The 23,389-nt window shown below is 37.6% G+C and overlaps 1 protein-coding gene across 1 annotated transcript; it reads right to left on the reverse strand.

The window, feature by feature from the left end:
• Nucleotides 1-55: 55 nt before the first annotated feature.
• On the reverse strand, nt 56-23,023 carry CEP43 (centrosomal protein 43). Its single transcript, XM_062489162.1, has 13 exons — nt 22,934-23,023; nt 13,706-13,759; nt 11,813-11,867; nt 11,094-11,182; nt 9,032-9,166; nt 7,367-7,450; nt 5,696-5,913; nt 3,284-3,358; nt 2,961-3,070; nt 2,314-2,382; nt 1,526-1,565; nt 759-852; nt 56-306 (listed from the first exon to the last, which is right to left on the reverse strand). The coding sequence occupies exons 1-13, from the start codon at nt 23,021-23,023 to the stop codon at nt 232-234; spliced, it is 1,188 nt and encodes a 395-aa protein (XP_062345146.1). The 3' UTR covers nt 56-231.
• Nucleotides 23,024-23,389: the final 366 nt, after the last annotated feature.

Raw genomic sequence — 23,389 nt, forward strand, 5'->3', positions numbered from 1 at the left:
GGTTTGGTTGAACCAAATGAAGAAAGTAATTCTGATATCAGACTCAAATGGGAACACACTCTTTCATTTAGTTCTTGTTAAGAATATGTAAAATCCTTCTTCACCTACAGTCTTTCTGAAACACAAGGCACAAATAGAGAGTGGACATTCCAGCAAAAGGTGATTGTCTGAAATTAATAGTCCACCGCAGTCTTCTTGTTCAGCACAATGAAAGATTTTAGCTGTCCAATTTTATGCCACATCTTCAAGATAATCTGCAACGTCACTTAACTGAGAAATGGTAAGGTCTTGTGTGATGCTTTCGAGCTAGAAAACAAATAAAATTGCAAACTCAGAAATCACAAAAACAGTATTATGTCATGTATTCCTTCATATACCTTTTGGCCTCAAGTTCTTTCAGTGAGATTACACCATCCTTTAGGAGGTACTCAGACAGATCTTGATACTGAGGTAAACCTTTGTATGCTGGGCACTGAACCAGCTTCAAATACATATTACACATCTAGAAAAGCACAGTGAGTTTTGCTACTGAAAAACTCTTGCAGGGCTTTTGTTTCGTTGCGATTTTGTTAACCACTATAGCATCTAACTTAGCAAGGACACTAGGTGCAAAAAACAGAATGTAACAAATAATAGAACCTTAAAATACAACCTAGGAACTAAGGATAATGGCATGTTACTTCACAGAAGGTTGGAAACAAAGTCAAGGTAAGATCAGAAGAATATAAAGAACAACAACAATTAAAAAATAATCATACTTTATCACTGGCATTTGACCCTTCTGTTCCCACAGAAATTTCGTCTATTTCTTCACCAATACTGATGTCACTTTTTTCCGAGCGATGACTCGTACTAAAGAGAAAGAAAAACATAAGTACAGAAGTAAGACTTTCTTATCAAATATCCAGGTATTACATTTATTTTTTATTGGACATTTTATGGGAATTGCACTTTCTAGCAAGTTAGATGTGAAGTTACTTAAAACTCCATAAAAACTAAAGGTTTTCTACCTAAATGAAGTCATAATAAATACTGAGAAATACTTAGGCCTTGATCATACAATTTACAACACCAATACCTTCACATCATAAGGCTGATGTGGTTGTTAAATATTTGTTAGTGACTACACTTGATGCTTTATTTTTCAGTTGAATACCTCAGCACACAACATAATTATTCACTAATTACATTAACTGCTAAAACATTATTAAGCGCATGGTTCAGGGAAAAAAACAAACCTCAAACCCCTTCCCCAAAAAACCCAACATACTATCATGTTGAAGTTAGCAGCAGTTTTTAATGAACTCATTATCCCTATTCAAAAACATCTGCGTTTTGGATGTTTTTATAAAATTTGTAAATAAATCTATTCAAATAGCAAACCGAAGTTTAAAGGAGTTCAGAAATACTGACAGATCCCAGTGATAGTGACTGCCCACCATATTATGAAATAATTCAAATATGCTATTGGATATGCTTATACTGCATAAAGAACTACCCTACTGAGGTATGATCCTTCTCTTACCTGTTGAAGTCATCAACATATTCATCATCATCTCCATTTCCTAAATAAGATTTAAAAGCTATTAATCAAACAAGTTTTCTCTTCGGGAAACACAAACCCTCCCCCCCCCATCTATCCATCTATTCTGGCACCAAAATACATGGTTTGATGACCAGCAAAAGTGGGAGGAGATTAAATTACTTACACTGATTAGAAGGATGAATTATGTTTGTCATTACTTAATCTCAGTATTATTAACATAAACTGCTTCAAAACTGAACATACATTTTCTGGAAGTTAGCTGCATTGCTAAACACAAAACTTAAATATTCAACAGCTCTATTTTGAGAGAATTCTTCCATCACACCTTCTTTGTCTTACACCAAAAGAAAGGCAACTTTCAAAGGTGTGGAGGGCAACTAAAAGTGCTACTGAAAAGCAGTAAAACTTATCAGGCTATCTTTTATCAAAAATATAAACCTGCTCTTTTCGTAGAAACCTCAACAACAAAATTCATCACTTGGTATTAGTAAATGCATGTACAGAATGAATCAAACTTTTGCTCCACGTGTAAAATATTAACCCACAAAACACCAGTTTTCACTTTTCTCTATTTCTTTAGATTACATCTTGCTTTTAACATTAAGCTTCACGGTCCATGTTAAATAGAATAATGTAAGTAAAAGCTGAAGGTTTTAGTTCAATATGTATATTTCAGTTTCTCAGATTCCTTTAAGAAGCTGGGCCAGAATTTATCAGTTATGGCCAACCAAAAATATCAGAGCTTCCTCATTTTAGCAGTTACTTGCCTAATTCTAGTGATCCCAGCTTTGCATTCACCAACCGCAGGTCTTTTAAAACAGAGTTTCTATCCAAATCTGTAAACAAAAGCACTTACATCAGAAATTGGTCTTGTCACTCATCAATAAGATCCCACTTACACATACAAACCAACCATTTATAACACCTGTTCTTTTATATCAACATAATGTACTTTTATAGTATAGTACAGCAATATCATATTTTCACAGTTGAACTCCGATAACATTTAAAAACTTGAGGAGTAAACAGGAATAATCTTCCACTACTCAAGGATTTACAATATGAAAACAAATACCTCTAAAGAACTGGTACAAATAGTTTAAGATAATACAAAGGAATAAGACAATTTCAGTTTAAAACCGAACAGTAGAATTACATACTGCTTTATACACACACAGAAAAAAGGGATGTAGGTAAGTAATTCATGCTCCAAAGCATTAAAAACCCCAGTGGCAGCACAATATATCCAAACCAATATGCCATCACTCGCCAAGAAAGCACTACTGTAAAGCACATTACAACCAGAAGGGGGCCACATACTCTATTGTTCTTCCATCTGAACTTGTAGCTCATTCATCTCATTACAGAAATAACTACTACAATCATCAAAACACAAAAAAATAAGAAAACTTACTATCAGACTCCTTTAGCAAAGGTGCACCAGTCAGGGAGCTTAACCCACTTTTTAGAGCTGGTGCATCAGAAAGGGATGCTAGACCTCCTGCTTTATTAGCCTCAGTTTTCCTGTAAATAAACAAATAAATAAGTACTCCACAGAGCTGTAAAATACGTATCATTTTTTTTTTCCTGTTATTAAATTGTCATTAAACTAGAACAGCAATACTACAGCAAAAAAGTGCAAGGGAAAAGGACTATTCACTCTGCAGCCTTAAAAGCAATAGGCAGTACACTGGCACAAGTGTCAACCACAACACTGACTGAAAGACACTTTCTCACCCATGCAAAGACTTCTGCCTGTCTTCTCTCACAGATAGAGCACCGTCATCAGCATCACTATTTATGTCTAGGGACCTTTCATCATCCCCACATGTCAATGCAGCCAAAAGAAAAAAGATTCAGATATAAATCAGTACCTCACTTCGTTTTACATCTTAAAGAGATTACTTCTGATGAAATTATTAATTCTAAGAGCAGTCAGTTCACAGAATGAAAACCCCTTGGTTATAGGAAGATAGATCTCACCACAAGTTGAAGTTCATTTGGCTACTACCTAGTTCAAATTCTACTTGTGAGTAAAGGATGAAGAAACAGAAATTAAGAGACCAAGATTTTCACATTTAGTATTGCCAGAACTGTTTGCTATTTTGATTCCATTCCTATTAATAATGGGCATCATTTGAATCATTCATTATATCTGGATCACCAAATTATAATGCGCAACATCACACATTAAAGTGGTTCAAAATTTTGAACAATGGGTCAGAGACCTAGAGATAAAGAGTCATCTCTCACACTGTCATTAGCAACTGCTTTCTCTGAACCCATCTGATATGAACGGGCGAGATTTCCATATGGAAATTACCTTTTTGCAAAGAAAGCAATGCTGTCCTACTCATTTACCCCTTGGGACTCGAGCACACCAGCACAAAGTACCACAAGGGAGATTCTACCTGGAGAATATGGAGAGTTTTTGCCCTCTAGAAGAGTTGTCAGGAAGGTAAAAATCAGCAATTCAGCACACACAGCTCAGCTACAAATAGCTTCTAGCTCATTCATAAATGAGCTAGAAGCAAACCTTATTATGGGATGTTACTTCAACAGCTGCATCACTGTAACACCATGTGCTACAAAATACTACTTGTGGACTGTGACTCCACTAGAGACACATAATCCAGAAGCAATTTTTTCTGTAGTGAGTTTCTCTACTAGGAAAAAAAAAGCCTTACTTTACTAAACAATTAGTCTGATTCTTGATTGTCTTTTAGATGAAATCTAGTTTACCCAGTTTAAAAGAAAATTTCCCTTGCTGTCATATGAAAATTCCCAACAAATAATAAATTAGTAAATATTATTACTATGCAAAAGTTTTTACAGACTTATTCTAATTTACTCAACTTATTATTCAGACTACCTGCTACAAAGGTTATTTTGGCTAAAGGCTAGTTAAATGAGCTCTCTTGTAAGGAGGAGTAAATGCACTCAGATGCAGTTTTATTCTTGATAATTACAATAAGGAGAAAAGAATTACTGTAGTAGGGTTAGCTGTAACACACAATATTTTCCAGAGTACAATCACTACTCTTTAAGGAAAAAAAAGTTTACTCCAACAAAAAACATCCAATAAAACCTGTATTATAAATAATCTTTCACAAAGAGTCCACAAATTTACTAGAGAGAGGCCTGGTTCACCTGGCTTGATTACTTTATGCTCTACCAGAAGGATCTTACTCTTAAGAATAAGCATCTACTGTAGCAGTAATACAAATAAGTTTATGTTGCTCTGCCCACTGTCAGTGTAGCTCATCTGAAGGGAAAAGCCAGCTGCCAAACTGACTTACAAATGATTCTGTAACTTCTTCTTAATGCCTGCTAAGATGGAGCAATTCTCTGATTACTTGAGCACAGCAAAAGTACCCCAAGAAATGATCCTGAAGCATTGCTCAATACTGTGGTATTTAAGCTAAGCTTCAAGATAACTCAGCATGATAACACAGGGATAGGTTTTTCAGTTTTATAACAAAGCTGCTGTATAGTTCTTGTTTCAAAAAGAAACTAGTCTTGTTTCAAATGGCATTTTTCAGTCATCAGACTCCACAGATGAACAATAAAAAATGTGCTTCGGATGCATCTCCAAAATAGGCACACACTGAAAACACAGAATGCGTTGCAATGTGAAGAGAAAATCCTCAGCTGTAAGAAAACTTTCCTTATTATTACAGTCAGTAGAACCAGCTTAGAGTGTTTTTTGTATTCCTTACAAAGCCATACTGATATTTAATGCACTGCCCCTATCACTGTCCACTTCCTCTAGAACAGATCACTGCAGCTCTGTTGCAAGAAGAAACACTGATGTCTGTGCCTCATATGTGTTCATTCCACCAAAGAAACAGGCTGGGTACATTAGATACCCTAACTGATGCACCTTAAAGTGATACAGGTTTATCCATTCATAGTACACCCAAGAGATCCCAGAGGACACTGTGAACAGAACAGAACAGAACAGAATAGAATAGAATAGAATAGAATAGGGTTAGGGTTAGAATAGAAGATATTAATATTTTGGAAACAAAATGTTACAGATCTCAACAGTTACAAAAGTAAATAATCAAATAACTAATAGCTCTCAAAGGCCTGAAAGCATACAGAGGACAAAATAAACCATATATTAAGAACATCCATGTTACCTACCAGCTGAAAGTTCTTTCTGGTTTGGGTACAGGGTCATCAAAGAAAGAATCTCCCTCTACATCATCTTCATCCACAACTGGATCACTTTTTTCTTTGGTATTCAAGTCTTTGTTTTCTAGTTGAGGATCTAGTTTTGTTTCATTAGGCAGAAAATGAATACTTCTTTTGCTTGCTTCCCCTGATGAGACACTTGTATCACTCTGAGTGTTTTCAGCAGCCTTGAAAGAAAAAGACTGGAGTAAGTATTCATGTCATGTAATACTCTAAGTGCATATATAAATGCACGACACATAACATACACCTAGCATCACTTTTTAAAATATTACCTCAAATTCCTTTAAAGTACTAGTAAGTTCATTAGTATCATCAAGAATCACACCAGGAAAAAGTTGTTTTCTCACTTCAGAAAGTGTTCTTTATTGCTGCTGCCATTAAAATATATTTTGTTCCATCCTGTGCATTGCTACGCTATCTACATCACTTCTATTACAAAAGCAAACAATTTAAAAAAATTCGGTTATCAAATAAAGAAATCTACAGATATAGTGATTCTTACACATTATTCATGTTATTTTGCAACATCTCTATAACAGTTCTTAGTTACAGCCATTATCTTCAAAAGAAATCAATTTAAACCCATGAAAATAGCTCTAAATTCCACATTACATGGTAATCTCTGCAGTACAGTATTAGGTTTTAAAGTAATAAGCATAAGGAAATTGGAGTATTGACACATTCTCTCAAATACTAAAACCAAAAATGACAGAAGTGAGACTTTAAAAGTACGTAACTTTCAGTCTCCTTCTCATGCTTATGGCTCAGACCTACAGTCTAGAATGTAAGGACAATTCCATGTGCAACCTTCAACAACAAATCATACAACTCCAGCTGTAACTTAGCATAGCTTTGAGGCCAAGAAAAATATTCTAATTTACCTAAATAGTCAAGGTGCTGAGAAAGAAAAATGTTTTTATATTATTACCTAGCAAGGAGTACTGCTATTTTTACTTTCTCCTAGACTTATTAAAATTAAGGCAGTAAAAGACTTACTACATTAGCTTCCTTTCTACAAATTAATAGCAGTACAGTTTTGAAACAAAAAGTATTATTTAATCTAGCCAATATGTATGCAGGCTGTACTGTCTGAAGTGTTTTTTAATCAGTCATTAACTTTCATTCAGAAGGCTGAAGCCAAATTTTCAAACTAAAGGCCATAAAAGTTAAAATTTCCCTGGTAGGTCTTTTTCATACCAAAGCTTTTTTATCTCAGTCACAGAATCACATTCAATCACTGACAGTAGCTCAGTTTTCTTAGGGCAGGAAAAAGTACTTAAACCCACAAGTTGTAGTAATAAAAATATTTTTATTTCCTATCCTAGAGGAACGGAATTGTTTTTGAAAATTAAGAGCTTAATGATAGCCTGGCTACAATAAAAGGGAAGCTACAGCTACTTTTCTGCTCTGGGCCCTGTACTATGTCATGCCAGAAAAGTATAAGCACAAGAATTCATCTTTGCTTAGAATCATATATAAAAGTTCTGCTGAGTGGAATAAATATTTTCAAACTTCAGATCATTTAAGTGAATACTGTCCTATCTGCAGTTTCATAGGGGTTCTCTCCTTTATTCATCTCATGTATGGTATGAAGCTTTCCATTATATTTAATCTTACCTTATTTGGTATAGAGTGTGCACTTGACCGTCCATCAGATGATTTTGATGTGGGGCACTGGCTGTCACTAAGAACTGGAGCCACCTAAGAAGTTTCAAATAAGCACTTACTAAAACTTAAATTTAATTTTGTAATAACTGGCACTGGTGAGGTCACATCTTGACTACTGCATTCAGTTTTTGGCTCCTCACATTAGAAAAGATACTGGTGCTGGAGCAGGTCCAGAGAAGGACAGTGAGACTCATGAAGGATCTAGAAAACATGTCCTAAGAAGAAGGGTTGAGGCAAGTGGTCTAGACAAGAGGAGGCTCAGGGGGGTGTAGTGAGGTAGGGACCAGTCTCTTCTACTGTGCCTGCAGTGAGGTCTAGAGGAAACAACTTAAGATGAGACAGGGCGCATTCAAATTACATATTAGAAAGAAATGTTTCACTGTTATGGTGGTCAGTCATTGGAACAGATTACCCAGAGAAGTGGTAGAGTCACCACCCTTGGAGGTGGTCAAGAGGCATCTGGATCTGGTGCTGGGTGCCGTGGGTTAGGGGTTACAGTGATGGTGCTATGCTGATGCTTGAACTGGAAGATCTTGGAGGTCTCTTTCAATCTCAATGATTCTCTGATCCTATGAGAATTGCATTCAACAAGAAACAAAGCTACACCATCCTCACTTGGACAGTATGCAAACCTTGACACTGGAGAGACAACTGAGAGTAGAACTAGAGAAAACTGGGAAGTCATAGTCACACACTATGACTGGTATGGAAACCAGAGAGTGAGGAGATCTAGGAGGGGCTCTCCTTTCTAAATTGCACTACTGGATTTGAGTCCAACACAGTGCTGGCACATGCCTCTCAGCAAGTCAGTTAAACACCCTCCAATACAGTGGACTTCTCAGTGGAGTCACCATAACAGGACGCTGACAGACCGGCCAGCCACAAGGGTCTTGGCTTTCCTGGGGCATTCCCAGACTGATCAAATACAAGGAAATACAAGGGTTCAAGGAAACACCCGTTTCATGTGACAGAAAATTGCTACGTTAAGAAGTCTATGACAACAACTCCTGAATTTAAGTTTTCTTCTGGACACTGAATGCATCCCAGGTGTAGAGAACTTTCTTTCAAGTTACAATCAAATGCTATTGGTTGGGTTTAATTCACTTAATCAACATATTGATTATCTACTCCATTCAAATACTGCTGTCATTGCCTTCAAGTAGTTCAATACTTTGATACATGTACTCTTAAGTACATATGTTTTCAGCAGAGCTTTAAAGCTTTTGACAAAACTCATTCAAGGCTTTTCAGGTCATATTAAAATTAGAAGTATGCCAAGGAAAACAGATAAAGGTACAGATAAAAGTGTTAGCAAACCACACCAGAAATTAGAAAATAAGTGACACAGTGTTCTGTGTAATTTATCTAGATTCACACTGTGCTACTATGTTGCAGTAGAATATTAAAAAAGAACACTAGGGTGGTATTAAAAATAATAGTCCTAAAATTTACTTCTTATCTCTCTGATTAAGTTGAAGGCATAATATAGTAAAGACCTGAAACAGTTTAATAGTACAATAATAGCCAAGTGTTCCGAATTTCAGTTTATTTTTCATCATTAAAAAAAGGAATAAAGAATTATAAAGAAAGAAATTTCAAGTTAGCATTACTTACTTCTCCACCACTTGAAGCCTTTTTCTGCTGACACTTCCTAACAACCTCCAACAACAGGGGACCACCCACAACACCTTCTGCTTCTGTAATTCCCAAATCTCGAGCTAAGTTTTCTCGGCCATCAAGGCCATTTAGCTGGGGGGACAACAGAAAAAAGAAGAATCACAAGATCGATATATCTGTCAGAAAACATAAGATAAATTTTGTAATACAAAAAAGTCATATTTAACACAGCTCTACCTGAACTAAACAGTGATTATTTATGATGTCTTGTTGTTGGTGGACTAAAGTAATAAAATCAGAGAATCACTCAGGTTGGAAAAGACCCTTAGGATCACCATACCATGTCCCTAAGTGCCACATTTACACCTCTTTTAGAAACCATCTACTGCATAGTTTACTTCTGATCTGTACCTGAACTTGTCATAGATCATGCAAAGTTATTTTAAATATGCAAGAAGCAATCATTAGCATGCTTTGGGATTTAAGAACTTATATGGCCAAATTACTTTAGCCTATCACATTTAAAAGTGGATCCAAGGTCACCCAGCCAGTGGTCCCAGCAAATTCATGGATGATGGGGAGTTACCATTCCTGTGCACAGAGAACTACACTTGCGGAACAACACTTACTTTCAGTCTGTTTCACATTAAAAAAACCCATGGGTTTGGACAGAAAAAAGGATGAAAGCAATTCAGTATCATCCAAAAAAATTCCACAAAAACACCCCAACAACACTTTTTCAAACTGAACTTCACACTATAGGAGAAGCAGAAAGCTACAGCAAACCGAGGTTGATTAGCACAACCCCAGATGGCAACACTGCAAAGGGCATCAGTTCATCTGGATCCCTTACGATCATATAGTGACATTTCTTATCAGAACACAGGTCAAGGAAACACTGAAATGAGCCACCACTAGTCAAGCACACTGAATAAAGAGACAGTACAAGAAACTGCTCAGAGGCAAGTAGAGACAGACAAAGTCAAATCTCTCAGCACCGTACACAACAGCCTTGGCCAGCTCACCTAACTTTGACAAATTTCCTTTATGCTATGCAATAGGTGAAATGGACACATTTACAGGAAAACAGAAGGGGGTGTTTGAAAGTAAGATGCCTTTATAATGCAAATGAAGCACTGCTCCCAAGAGTGAGTGGCAACACAACACGAAGTGTGGCTGTTTTCATTTGTTTTTATTTGGTAGCATGAACATGAATCTTTTCACAGATGTGTTCTAGTTATAAATTAGCAACTAATTTGGCTAAGGATATTTGGCAAATAACAAAGTCATATGGGATTTTCTTTGAATAAGCCACTAAAAAGAAACATGAGGTTCTGAGAAATAGAAGTCAACAACTGGTTCATTTGAAAAAATTGGATTTTTAATATTTTAACTATTTAAACTGACTTCAAAAAAAGTACTTGAGATATTATGGGAAATTCTGCAGTGAAATGCAGCTACTTCAAACCCAAAATTACTATTAAAACCTTTATATCAAAAAAAAAAAAAAAAGACAAAGGGACGAAGATGATGAAAACCCTCTAATTCAGTATCTAAAGCCTTAAAGCAATGAGTTGGGCCACATAATCACTGTAAGTCCCTCCCAACTGAACTATTGCATTCAATTGTTTTTGTAAAGTATATCTGCCCAAAGTCCTTTGTGTCACTGAAATTTCTCTTAGAGTAGATGACTGACATTATTTAAATTTTCATGCAACAATACTAACTTAATATTATGACACAGTAAAGTTAGTGGCAAAGAATGTGGCAGGGGTGTGCAGGATTCATATACTATTATATGATTCCACAAAAATTATCAGCTTGTTAATTCAAAATTAAATTATTATCTAGCACTGATTTTGATAAAGAGGAGTATTTGTATTAGCCCACTTTCCTGAAAAATGTATTTTCATGACACAAAGTACCTATTACAGACAAAATATTAAAAAAAAAATAGCAACAAGTAAGTGGTTTAAACAAATCTGCAATGGCTTCTGTATTCATTGCCACGCACTTCACACAGTGAGCACTGCATAAAAACAAAACCAGTATATCTTACTGTGCTTGACTCAGGCTGGAAAACAGCTAAAGTAAAATCAAGATTGAAAAACCGCAGAAATTCTGCAACAAGACCTGCTACCAAACGACCTAAAAAGAAAATGAGAAGAGTTAAAATACACCAGACAAGAACAAATCTTATTTAAATGATTTAACATTAACACCAGCACACATGGCTTCAGCATGGCCATAGTTTAGACATTAAGCAAAATACCACCTCAGAGCAATTTTGTATACCAATTCCCTAATCTTGAACTTGTCTATTATAGCAAAATCATTTAGGACAGTAATACCACCAGAGCATTACAGACTGCTTACAAAAGTCATGTACAGCAGTTTTTTAACTATTCAGGTGTTCTAAAAACATAATTTTGACATTTGTCATATATGTGCATTCACTCTTGTACCTCTACTCTTAGTTTTCAATGGTTACTGTTTCTATTGGTCTAGAATGTCTCTGAGTTAGCACAGCCATAAGGCATCGTGAAATATTAACTTCAATGCCTTAATTACCTTAATTAAAAATACAACTTCAGAAATATTAACTTAAAAAAATTATAGGTTTAATTATATTCTGAATGAGTAGTAATTAGGACACCTGAAAGGAACAAAAGCATACTTAAGGTAATGGAAATTGCACTGTTAATAAGATGCAAAGATTTAATCCTTTGTCTCCTATTTTTATTATCGTGAGAAATATATACTAAACAAAGAACTCACCATCCTTTGTACCTAAAAAACTCTTCAGGCTTTCATTTACCAGTGGTGCTTTGTTCTGTCAAAATGTAAAAACCAAACAGCAATTAATGTCATCTACGTGCTAGCAAGAAACTGAAAACCACAGCAAGCTAGTGTTTTGGTGTACTCTGCTGCACAATGATGCCCTGTCCACGCAATTCACTTCTTAAAAATCTACCTTTCTATGAATTCTACAAGTAAAAGCTATTAGCAATAAATTTATTTAAGCAAATTATATGTGACTCTGAGCTAAAGTAATTTCACCAAAAATCTTAATAGCATACTGATTTTTATTTATCTAATGACTGAAGAGGTAAGCTAAGCAGCTAACTCACTAACTTCCCTAGTTGCTCCTCTGATACAGTGCAAAGTTTAAGGCAATTCAGTCCAACCTTTTAAAAAATGGAAATTTACAAATCTTCCAGATGAAGTGTGGACCATGCTAATTATTAGAACACAAATGAATACTAATCTTCTATTAATTAAAACACCTTCAAAGATATTATGAAAAATGTTTTTTTCTCCCTTGTTAGATTTGCCCTCTTCAACTTTTAAAACAGAAATAAATCAATATGCTATGTCTGCGGTTGTCAAAATTGTTCTGGATTTTTCAAAATGAATTCTAAATGCCATTCCTAAGATGGAATGGATATCCTGGGTAAGAAAAGGATTGGTTATAGGTATTTATCACTACAGTTGCAAATGATAACACGCAAGAAAGTGCTACCGGAAAAAAGAAAATCTTGCTTAATTATTAAGAATTTAGAGCAGCGGTAAGTATTAATATGTCACCAGTGTTGACAGTGTAAATTTAAAATACTATGATACATGTAAGCTTTTTGAGAAATGGTGACCTGAAATGTACTGTAGTAAATCTCTCTTAATGTTGCTTGAACTATTGCTATTACTCTCCAGGTAGTGTGGGAGGTTGTTCTCTGGGTGCTCTACAATATACTTCCCATAAAGAGATGGCACTGCTCTTCTACATCACTCTTCCACCACATCTTCTTCAGCTACCTTATGTTAAATTTCTGGAATATGGAATCTCATATCATAGAATAACTACTTCCCATCCTTACTAACATCCCAATATTGCCTGTTTCACTGAAGTATTTCTCCAGAAAGAGCACAACCATCTAACCAGTAGAGGAACAGCACAGTTTTCCATTCCTCCCCTTCTGAAGCAGAGAGGCTGGAGATACAGCACTCTACTTTCCCATTCTAGAAAATGGAAAGACAGAGGAAATTAAGCATAGTTGGCAGTAGAAGATGTCACAAAACTGATATCTGTATACCACAGCAGTACTGTTATGCAATCATGAATCAATATCTCATTCCCTTAATATTAATATATTGCCAAAGTATCAGTATATAGTCCATCTCTTTATTGAGAATTCATCCTTAAGTGTTTTTTCTGAAGCAAGCCTGCAACATATTTATGGGAAATACCATAAGCATTTACAACTGGCATTTTACTGGACTAAACCTCTTCTGAAATACACTTGTCAAAGCACCCAAATATAATATCTTCAATTTCAAAAGACATTACTCCAATCTGATAAAATCTTGGTCAAGCAGATATCTGTTTTGAAAGATGTAAAACAGAAAATATTTAGCTATTCTGGTCAACTGAACAGATGCCATATAAACCCAGCAGAGACAGACATGTAAAATTACAATTTCAAAAGGCTACTTAACAATTCCCCATTTTAAACATCTGGAAACACCCTGATAGTCCTGTTTTGTGTCCTTTACAAATCTTATACAGAAATATATCTTTTTATCTTGCTACATTTCATAAATAGAAAGTATTAAAGTTATTTAATTCTACACAAAGGATTTTCTTTTCTGATTTATTTTTTAAGATTCTCTTACCTCTACTTTCTCTTGTTCTTCTAATGCCAAAAACACAGCTGCTCGTAACTCTGCCTGCCAAATAAAAAAAAAAAAACAAAACAAACAGCATTTCTACAAGCACTTTTTTTCCTAAGCAAATAGGATGCAAAGAGCCAGCAAGTAGCTTTACAGCTATTTGTTTCTCCTCAAGCAACTTGGCATGCACTGTAATCTATATCAGTGCAATTAAAACATTTAAGATTACAGGCAATGTTACTCGAGGCAGAAAAATAATAGTTTCCAGTTTGAGAACAAGGCAGGAGGCAGCATAATTTGATACAAGACTTCCTAAATTATTTCTTTGCACATAAAAAGATTCCAAAGTACCTAAATTACCATCTATTAGTTTCTTCTGAGAGTTAAATATCCATCATTTTCAGGCAGCTCCAGAACACCTACCCTTCCCTTATAATTCACTCAGGAAATATAAACAAATAGGCTGTAATAACCCATTAAAAACTAAACATTAAGATATACAAATTGCTATGATTTCTTGTCCAGTTATACTCAAAACCCCAGAATTTCTCAAGGAAAAGAACATGATCACAGTCATTCAAATACTCCTGGATAGTAATGGTTTACCTACCTGATTCTATATTATTATAAAGAATCAGAATTCTTCTAAGGACTACTTTGAATATTAAAGCTTAAGCCTTGTCTACTTTTCAAAATTTTTTGTAAGCACTACAGCTTTTTCTGCTTTCACTGAATGCATCAAATGGATAACATAAATTTGATGAATTAGTTTGCCACTTTAATCAACTCTTAATCTAACGTTTTGAAATAAGTCAGTAGACACCATTGCAGTAATAAAATAGAAAAGATGGCATATTAAAGTTTTCTTAACAGGAAAAAAAAAAAGCAGAATTTAAAAGAAATGTTTATTTCCATAACTAAGAATAAGACCAGTATGGAGAATGACTGGACTTTCTCATATATATATTACGAGAGGTAACTAAACATGATGTAATGGTCCCTTCCCCCAAAAAAGAAAACCAAAAGCAAATGCCCACCCATAAAAAACCCAAACAAAGCAAAAAACCCCAAACCCAACCAAATAAAAATATCAACCAAAAAAAAAATAAAAAAAATCAAACTCAAACACATGAAAAAAACCCCACCCAAAAACCAAACAAATAAAAAACCCCAAACCCAAACATCCTTCATCAGAAAAACAAACACATATTTTTTAAGGAAACTCCTCTTTTGGACACCTAATTGAAGGACAAAAAAATAATGCAAAAAAAGCCAAAAGGATTTCTCACCAAAAGAACAGCAAAATGCTTGCAACAATTATATGCAATGGTCATACTGACACTGCAATCACATTTTTTCAGTTGCTGGGATACAGCATTCAACCAGAAAATCCTCTTATAAGCAATTAATTTATTATTCTTACCTTTTTTTCAGGTGTTGGGGTACAGTTGTCAATGGGTGAGACCTTTTACACACCCCATTAACTTAAATATTATTCTTACAAAATCAGTTTTCATTTAACTTTGCAACCAGCAGCTAATAACTTGCTTATTTATCTTACCTCCCTAACATAAACCTGAAACAATTGCACTGTCTTTGTCACTCAGGCTACAGAAACCAAGCATATTTACATAAGAGGATAATAAAAATAACAAAGCATTCCTGACTGGCTGTTACAATGGTTCAAAACAAAACAAAACACACCAGTCAATGCATGTGGGTAGGGGCAAACCCCCCTAAAGGTCTGGACCGTGGAACTGGAGAATAAAGTTTTCTAAAGTAGTTGCCAGTACAACAGCTAAACCAGAGTCTGAGCTGTTTTGAGATTCTGGAACAGTATCAAACTGCCACTTTTTTTTTCCACTTAACTGGAATAGTTTTCCTGCTCCACTCCTCATCCAATTCAACAGCTTTTAATTACTAATGGAGGTGCTTTTCTTGCTTTTCCTATTTATTTAATCATGAATGGTCAATTTCTCTCAGATGTTGCCTTTCTCCATGAATAGCTGCTTCACTTTTATTTGCTTTAGTGCCCAATTAATAAACTTAAGCTCAAGAGCTGACCACAAGCAGACAATGCCACTGATATTTACACCTCCCTTCATCTTACCTGCATCATCTAGAACACCACCCTAAAGCCGTTCCACAGATACATAGCCCTGCAATCAACCCTCCAGTCCTCTGAGCATGACCATCGCAATGTTTGAAGTTACACATTCCTGTACTATCCCCACAAGGAAAGTCTACACTACTGCAACACCCTGACCTTCATCCTTTGAGGAGGGTACTGCTCAGACCATAGCACATTATTCTCAAAATAGCTCAATAAATTTAGACAAAGAACCATACACTAGAATTTGTGTGAGGTTAAAGCAATAATTCTCAATTTAATGCAGAAGGAAGTAAAAAGCAACAATAACAAAGCTGAGGCCAAAGGAATAATCACCCTACTACAAGATGAATCATCATACTACACCAGTAGGACAGACAATGTCATACAGGCTTTTCAGGACCTGAGGCCAGTCATAAAGAAATTGAACGCCAGGGACTGAGATCATCATCATCATCAAGTACAGCCACAGCAATTTGCTCCCACCATCAGATATGAAGGTTTATATAACTACACAGATTAAACCACTTGCACTTTTCTTCTCACACTTCTTTTGTTTTTAATGGGTAGGAACAGATTGCAATTCTCTTTGCCCTAGTAGCCTTTGGCACCAGCCCAACAGGTGTTTCATACACTGTTACTATCTGCTCTTGTCATTTTCCATACTTCCCTATTCCACACTGCCTCATTCTGCTAGCAGTATTCAACACAATCCAAATACACCATGAATAATTTTATTCACTGTCTAGTAGTAAAGCAGGCCAAAGTTTGATATTCTAATTCCCCACCCATATTCTTTCTAAGCCTTCAGTAAAACAGGGTTATGTCAACAGAGACAGATGTTGATGAGTAAGTGTCTATCACTCTTACATCCATCAAGCCTACAGACTTCTTTCTCATACTGTGAAAGACACCCATTCTCTTCTATCCCCAAGTAGTTTTGTCAGGCTAGAACTCATGTCAATGAAACAGCAATTTCGTTTCACTGAACTTGGCTAAAACAAGTAAGGCTATCATTGTATATGACAAATACTGTCTGTGCTAGAGAAACGTATGGGTCAGTGTTTTGAAACAAAATTAAATTTCACCTTTTCCTCCGAGGCATTTACAGGTCATCAGACAACACTGGTTTTTACTGACTGTTGTTGAACTATAAATCAGAAATTGAAGTCTGTGAAAAAAGCAAGTTTTCTGCACTGAACTACAGTATCCCTCTTTAGAACCTGGGGAAGTTTACCCTATTCCAAATAGAGACCCTTTTGTACGTACCCTAAGTACTGCCCATGAAAACAGCTCCCTTAGTCTGCAGTTCCCTGGAAAAGAGGGTAACAGTTCTTACTATCACGAGAGCTCCCCAAATACACTTTTCAGGTGGCATCTCAAAAAATGCCCATCTAATTTGGAAACATGTTTTTTAATAGGAAGACAACAAGCAACTACACTAACAAGGCTATTGGTCTGATTTAGCAATATGCTTGTAAAGCCATCCACAGCACCTTAGATAGCAGATACTGGATGAAAACTGAAAGGATAAGACAGAGACCATTCAGGACCTGTAACCACATCCCACTTGCAGACTCCAAAATGTGTAACATTTAATATGTCCATGGACACCCCCATGTTCTGGGGGTGTTTATGGTAGTGTTTGTCATTGTGCTAGAATAGATTTGTCCAGAACTTAAACAAGAGATCTGATTTTCCTAAGACAAAACTTGAGACAATGTTTTCCAACAGGAAAACACTTGTAAGCTTCACACACATTTCCACACCTCGAGGGATGTAGGCACATCAGTGGCCAAGATGATTTCTTACAATAAGCACAAACTCTGAATATGGCTTGCTCCTTGCATTCTGTCTCTTTTGTACAGCTACACAATTCACCTTCAATCCAAATATCCCAACACCTTCCAAAGAGACCTCATCAAAATAATTATTTTCTATCAAACTTTATTCATACTTTCCATTTCTGGGGCAATATTTCATATGAATAAGCAATAGTTTTCCAACACTGATCTCCAAATGCTGTGGAATACTAGGTTAAAAAAGTGTGAACTTTAGCTTCATAAACTGCTTTGTACCTATAGCACAGTTGAGTACAACATTGTCTGCTAGCTAAGAGAGCCTTGCTGTCTGCTTCGTGCATCTCTCAACATTTCTACAAACCCTTAGGGTTCTGAAGCTTTTAGCTTTTGCAGAGGAAGTCCTGGGCTTCTTTTTTTAGGCACAACTCATTAGCAGAAACCATAACACAAATTTCAACCTGACAAACATGTATGCTACCACTCTTCTCAACCCACTTCAGCAACTGAACACAGTTTTTGAAGCCATAAAGGCAATGTTATATATTCCCTGAGAAATAAGGGGTAGGCAAGATCAGCAAGTGCCAGTATGGGAGACACTTCAGAGATCTGCAATGGGCCAGCTGGAGGTACAAAATCTCCAGCAAGCTTGCACTCCCAAGATTTGCATCAGAGCTGGTGTGGTTAAATGTGTAGTTTAGGGCAGTGAAATTATTAAAGTAATGCATAAGATTTTGCAGGGTAATGCTCAGAGACCTTCCAGCTAAAGCACAGGAATGTGTAACTGCCATCTGCTCCAGCATTGTGGAATAGCCCCGTGCATGCCCAAGCATAAACAATCTCTCCTGCATTTGTAAAATTTAGTGGCACATGGGCACATTTCTGCACAACTTTCAGCATCTCCACTTCCTAACTCCAAAAGAACTGTCATACACCTTGGTAGATACAGAGCAGATGCACGGCTCTGGAAAGAGACATGGCAGAACATTGAGCTGTTTAACTGCTGGTGACCAACTCTGTGTGCACCAGGATAAAAACCTCTAACAGTCTATATGCATCATAAATCCAAGGCTGGTGTCAAATCATAACCAGCAACATCTCTACCAACATTACTCAGCAGTACCCTCCCTGTCATCTCCATGTGCAAAATCTGTAAGGGTTCTCATCCTTGAGCATGTGGTGGGTATGCTCTGCCCCACTGCCTGCTCAACTTTGGAATCTTGGCTAAGTGACATAAAGGAGTGATTGTGCACACATAATCCTTTAGACATAAACAAAGTCCTGGACTAGGAGTGGAACCAGTCATACTCAGACTCCTCTCTGAGAATATGATGAGAACCATTTTGACATTTAAATGTTGAAATTCAGATAGTTTATTTGAAATAATTAAAAATTGTTATATTTTGACTTACAAAACTAAAAAGAAATAGATGTTACATTAAAAAAAATATTCTCCTTGAATCTAAGAATTAAGTTGATTTTTTGGTATGAACCACTTCAAAACAAAAAATGCATCACAACATGCAGAAAACAGGAGGTTACACTGCACTGCACAGCATGCTCATCGTGACAGTTAATAATTCTAGGACATTTAAAAGCACTATTCATTACTGTACATGGATTGAAGATGCAAAAGCAAACAGGACAATTTTAACTGACCTGGGCACATGCTCATATTAAAAAACAGTACTTTTATCCTTTCTAACATCACACCACTTGCCCATACCACAGCTGTCCAGGTTTTGATGCAGATTAGTAAGAAATTAGTGGTACCACTTGGCCAAATGCTTTACTAGGTATATGACATTAGTGATGCTAATCCCCTCCATGTAACTGTAGCAACAGCAAGTTCCGGAGAAGATGCAAAATTCAAGTAATAGAAGCTTAAATTATTCCAAAGCAAGAGATTAAAAGATATAAACCAAACCAAAATAAAATAACAAAGAAACACACAAGAAGCATAATGGCTCCTCTTGCTCAGATGACAACAGCTTCCCCAGGAGAAAGATCACATTCTCTTCAAGACAAAACACCCCTATTTGTACACTACCACATGGAAACAGTGATAATTTTCACTGAAATACAGATATCTAGAGTTATATTGTGTGTTTACAGAATTCATTATAAAGCTGTTTTATTCATCAGACTAATTCCAATGATTAACAAACTATATATAGTATATATCTGTATTATATACATATATTTATGTATATGCATACACACGTACATATTGCAGTTTAGACAATACAGGAAATTCTCAACTGCAAGTAGCAAATACATTTATACAACTTCCAGTTTTCTCAATATTACTTTATTAATTACTCCAGTGCTCAAACTTTAAGACAAATACAAAAATCATGAACAAATTTTTAAAATGTCATATAAGTAACATTTTTTAGCTAAATAATTTACATCAACACCAACGCACCAAAGAAATTAATCTCAAAATACAAATAAACAAATAAACTGCAAGCCATTATAAAATTGTCTTTTAGTAGAGAACTAAATTATGACAATAAATTTCTTCCAAAAATTACTCTAATTGTTACAAAATGTGTGACTCTGATACATTCTATCCACTGAAATAATTCTCCTTGAATTCTAATCCTCCCAGTGCTTCATACCAAGGCAGCTACACATTGACCACATATTTTTCTCCTTAGTGTAGCTACTTCAATGAATCACAAATACTTTATTGTAGCTTTCTAGCCTCATCCAGCTTGAAAAGTGGTCAGTTCTCATTCTAAAATATGAAACAAACATCAGTTTCGATTAACATGTAAATGTTCAGTTCTACCACATCATAAAAAATATTGGCATATAATAGATAAACACTACTGAACAAAATCAAGTTTAATTAATTTTAGTTAAAGGATGACTTCAACTTTTTAAATGGATGGTATAATCTAATTTCAATTAAAAGATGACAGTTTAAGAAGCCTTGTTCAAGCTTAATTCTTCCAGCAACAGGTTTTTTGTCATGTAATAATAGAACAAAATCTGTAAGTCATTAACACTGCCAATCAACACTAATCAAACTCACATGCTGTCTTGGGGTGACTTTATAATGCTTGTGTCCCCAAATTGTCTGTTCCGTTGGTGTTGAATATTAAGTTCTGCAGCTTTAAGGCTGGTTCCAGTAGTGAAGGGGGAGAGAAGAGGTGCAGAGTTTGTTATTAGAGACTGCACTCGCTCCCCCCACATCCTTCACACAGACTGTGCTGTCTGCAGTGGACAGCAGGAGAGAGCTCCCCTTTGCTTTTGGTTAGTTTCTGGCCAGCTGAGGCAAAGAAGCTCCCTGGACTGTGTTTTTTTTGTTTGTTTCTTTGTTTTTTTTTTTTTTTTTCCTTTTTCTTGGAATTGTTCGAACCTGCTCTGGACTGAAAGCCCAGAGGAGCACCAGAAGCTCAAACCTGTGTCCCACCAGGTCTGGCCTGGCCTGGGCATTTCCCAGTGTCAGAGGGACTGAGAACAGCCTGAGTGAGCTGGGCTGCAACCCGCAGAAGGGACTCTGCTGAATTTGTCATCTCTTCAGAGCGGCAAGACGTTTTGTTTTTTTGTATTGATCATTTTTCTGCCGGGGAGTGCTTTGCTTATTAAATAAGTAAGTTGGTTTTTTTTCCCCTTCTCTCCAAGGAAATACTTTCCCTGAACCAGCTGGAGGAGGGACTGCTTGAATCTGTTTCCTAGAGGGACCCCATTCAGAGGTTTACTCCCAAATTTGCCCTAAACCGAGATGCATGCCAACTAAGGTTTACAGCTAAGAATAAAACCACCGTGAGTTCCTCCAGTCAAAAGCCTTATCCATAAGCATACCAATTATTAAACAGTAATGCCTTGTATTAAAGAGAGACACAATCTGTCTCAAGGAGGCTGCATTTAGTATTTTTCTAAGTCATTTGCTAATTTGCCATAGCAGCACCTTACACAGCATTGGATACCACACACTTTAAGCATTATAGAATAGCAAACGGCAATAAATTTATTCACATAAAACTCAACAGACTGGCAACCATAGTATGAAAATTTACACACTACACAAAGGTGGGAATTAAGAAACTACTGTTCATGAACTCAATGTGACTCAATTGCCTTGCCGTACCTTTTTAAATTACAATTTTACTATCACCATACTTGCATTGTTTAACAGTATGTGAGTGGTTAACAGGTGGCCCAAAAGGCCTTTCTGACATCTACTAGAAAATTCTCACTACTCAGAACACAATTACTTGAGCTAAAATCTTCATTAACTTACAGAACTTACACAAGGATCATCCATCTGAAAGGGGTGAACAACATAGTTTTGAATATTATTTTGCTGAAAAGCATGGCTAGTTCAAAACACAGTAAACTTTAAAGTGCATACAGAAAGACACTCTCATTTCCATAAACCACTTCAGTTGTTCAACTGCTCTTGAACTATCAGCATCGACCATCCATCTCTGGAGACTTACAGCAGTGCTCTGTGGTTAAACACCACAATCCCTGATCTGAAAGCAACGCTTCATTTCTCCTCCAGCCTTGAAGGAAACCCATTTATTTTCAGGCTTCCATATCTGTGTTGCTCTCTGTGATACACAATAATTATTGCTGGAAGCTTTTAATTTTAACAAGAATCCAAAGAACCAATTTTCCTACCCTTCTGACACAAGCTCAGGCTGCACCACAGATTCATTAGCAGTATGCACTCCACTATCTTCTTCCGTGTATTTTCCTAACATAGCATTATTTGTTCCCTGTAAGCAGGTAGCATGCCCAGAGAGTTTCCCGACATAGCAAGCCTCCAAGACACAACTGAAGCAACGCACACACAAGAAGAACAAGCGCTTAAACAGCGACCCACAACTCCCGCTTGAAATTTTCAGTAAGGGTTTTCCGTATCGAAGCAGTGATTAACTTCACCCACCCCGTCCCGCACTACGCCGTTGCCCATTGCTTCCAGCCATTCTGGCGGCAGCAAGGGAGCTCTTGCGGCCGCACGGTACCTGAGAGCGAACGCGCACAGCCGGGGCCGCGCTCCCCTCGCCCGGGGGGGGGGGGGGGGGGGTGTCCCCAGATTCCCGCGGCCGCGGGGCAGCGCCGTGCCATGGTCAGGCCCCGGGCCCTCGCAGCAGCCCCACCGCGAGCGGCCGGCGAACACCAAGGGGAAAGCAGGCGCCACCGCCAGGCCGCGACGCCGAGGGAGCGCTCCAGCCGGGAGCACCGGCTGCGAGCGGCGGCGAGAGGGGACGAAGCCTCGGTCCTTCCACATTCCACAGGGCTGCGAGGCGCCGCCAGCGCCAGCCAGCGCTCCCCGCCGGCGGGAGACTCTTCTTCGCCCACCTTAATCTTATTGAGCACCCCGCTGCTCTCCAGCGTCTGCACCAGCAGGTCCCGCAGCTCCGTGTCCTCCTCCGCCGCCGCTGCCGCCATCTTGCTTCTCCCTGACAACCGCCCAAACCGCGCTAGCGGCGGGACCGGCCCGGCAGATTCGCCGCCGCCGGAGGCACCAGCTTAGGGCGGACCCGAGGGAACGGGGCGGACCGGACCGGTGGCAGCCCTCAGCACCGCCCCGAGAGGGGACGCAGAGAGGCCACGGCCGCCCGGCACTTTTGCCGCCCGCTGAGCCTGGAAACTGCGGCGGCGAACGCGCAGCGCGGGCGGCGGGCGGGAAGTTCAAAGCGGGGGCGGCGGTAACGGCTGGACTGCGCGGCCCCCGCGCCCGCAAGCGGCCCCTCACACCCGCCGTGTGTCCTTCCCTTTCTCCCGCCACGCTCGACCCGAGGGAACCGACCGTAC

This window comes from Cinclus cinclus, chromosome 3, assembly GCF_963662255.1.
Source record: "Cinclus cinclus chromosome 3, bCinCin1.1, whole genome shotgun sequence".
Taxonomy (NCBI): Eukaryota; Metazoa; Chordata; class Aves; order Passeriformes; family Cinclidae; genus Cinclus; species Cinclus cinclus.

Coding starts and splice junctions, on each gene's coding strand:
- CEP43 (XM_062489162.1), bottom strand. CDS start 23,023: ATGGCGGCAGCGGCGGCGGAGGAGGACACGGAGCTGCGGGACCTGCTG. Junction 11,868..13,705: donor AAGAACAAGAGAAAGTAGAG/GTAAGAGAATCT, acceptor ACATTTTGACAG/AACAAAGCACCACTGGTAAA. Junction 7,451..9,031: donor AGGCTTCAAGTGGTGGAGAA/GTAAGTAATGCT, acceptor GAAACTTCTTAG/GTGGCTCCAGTTCTTAGTGA.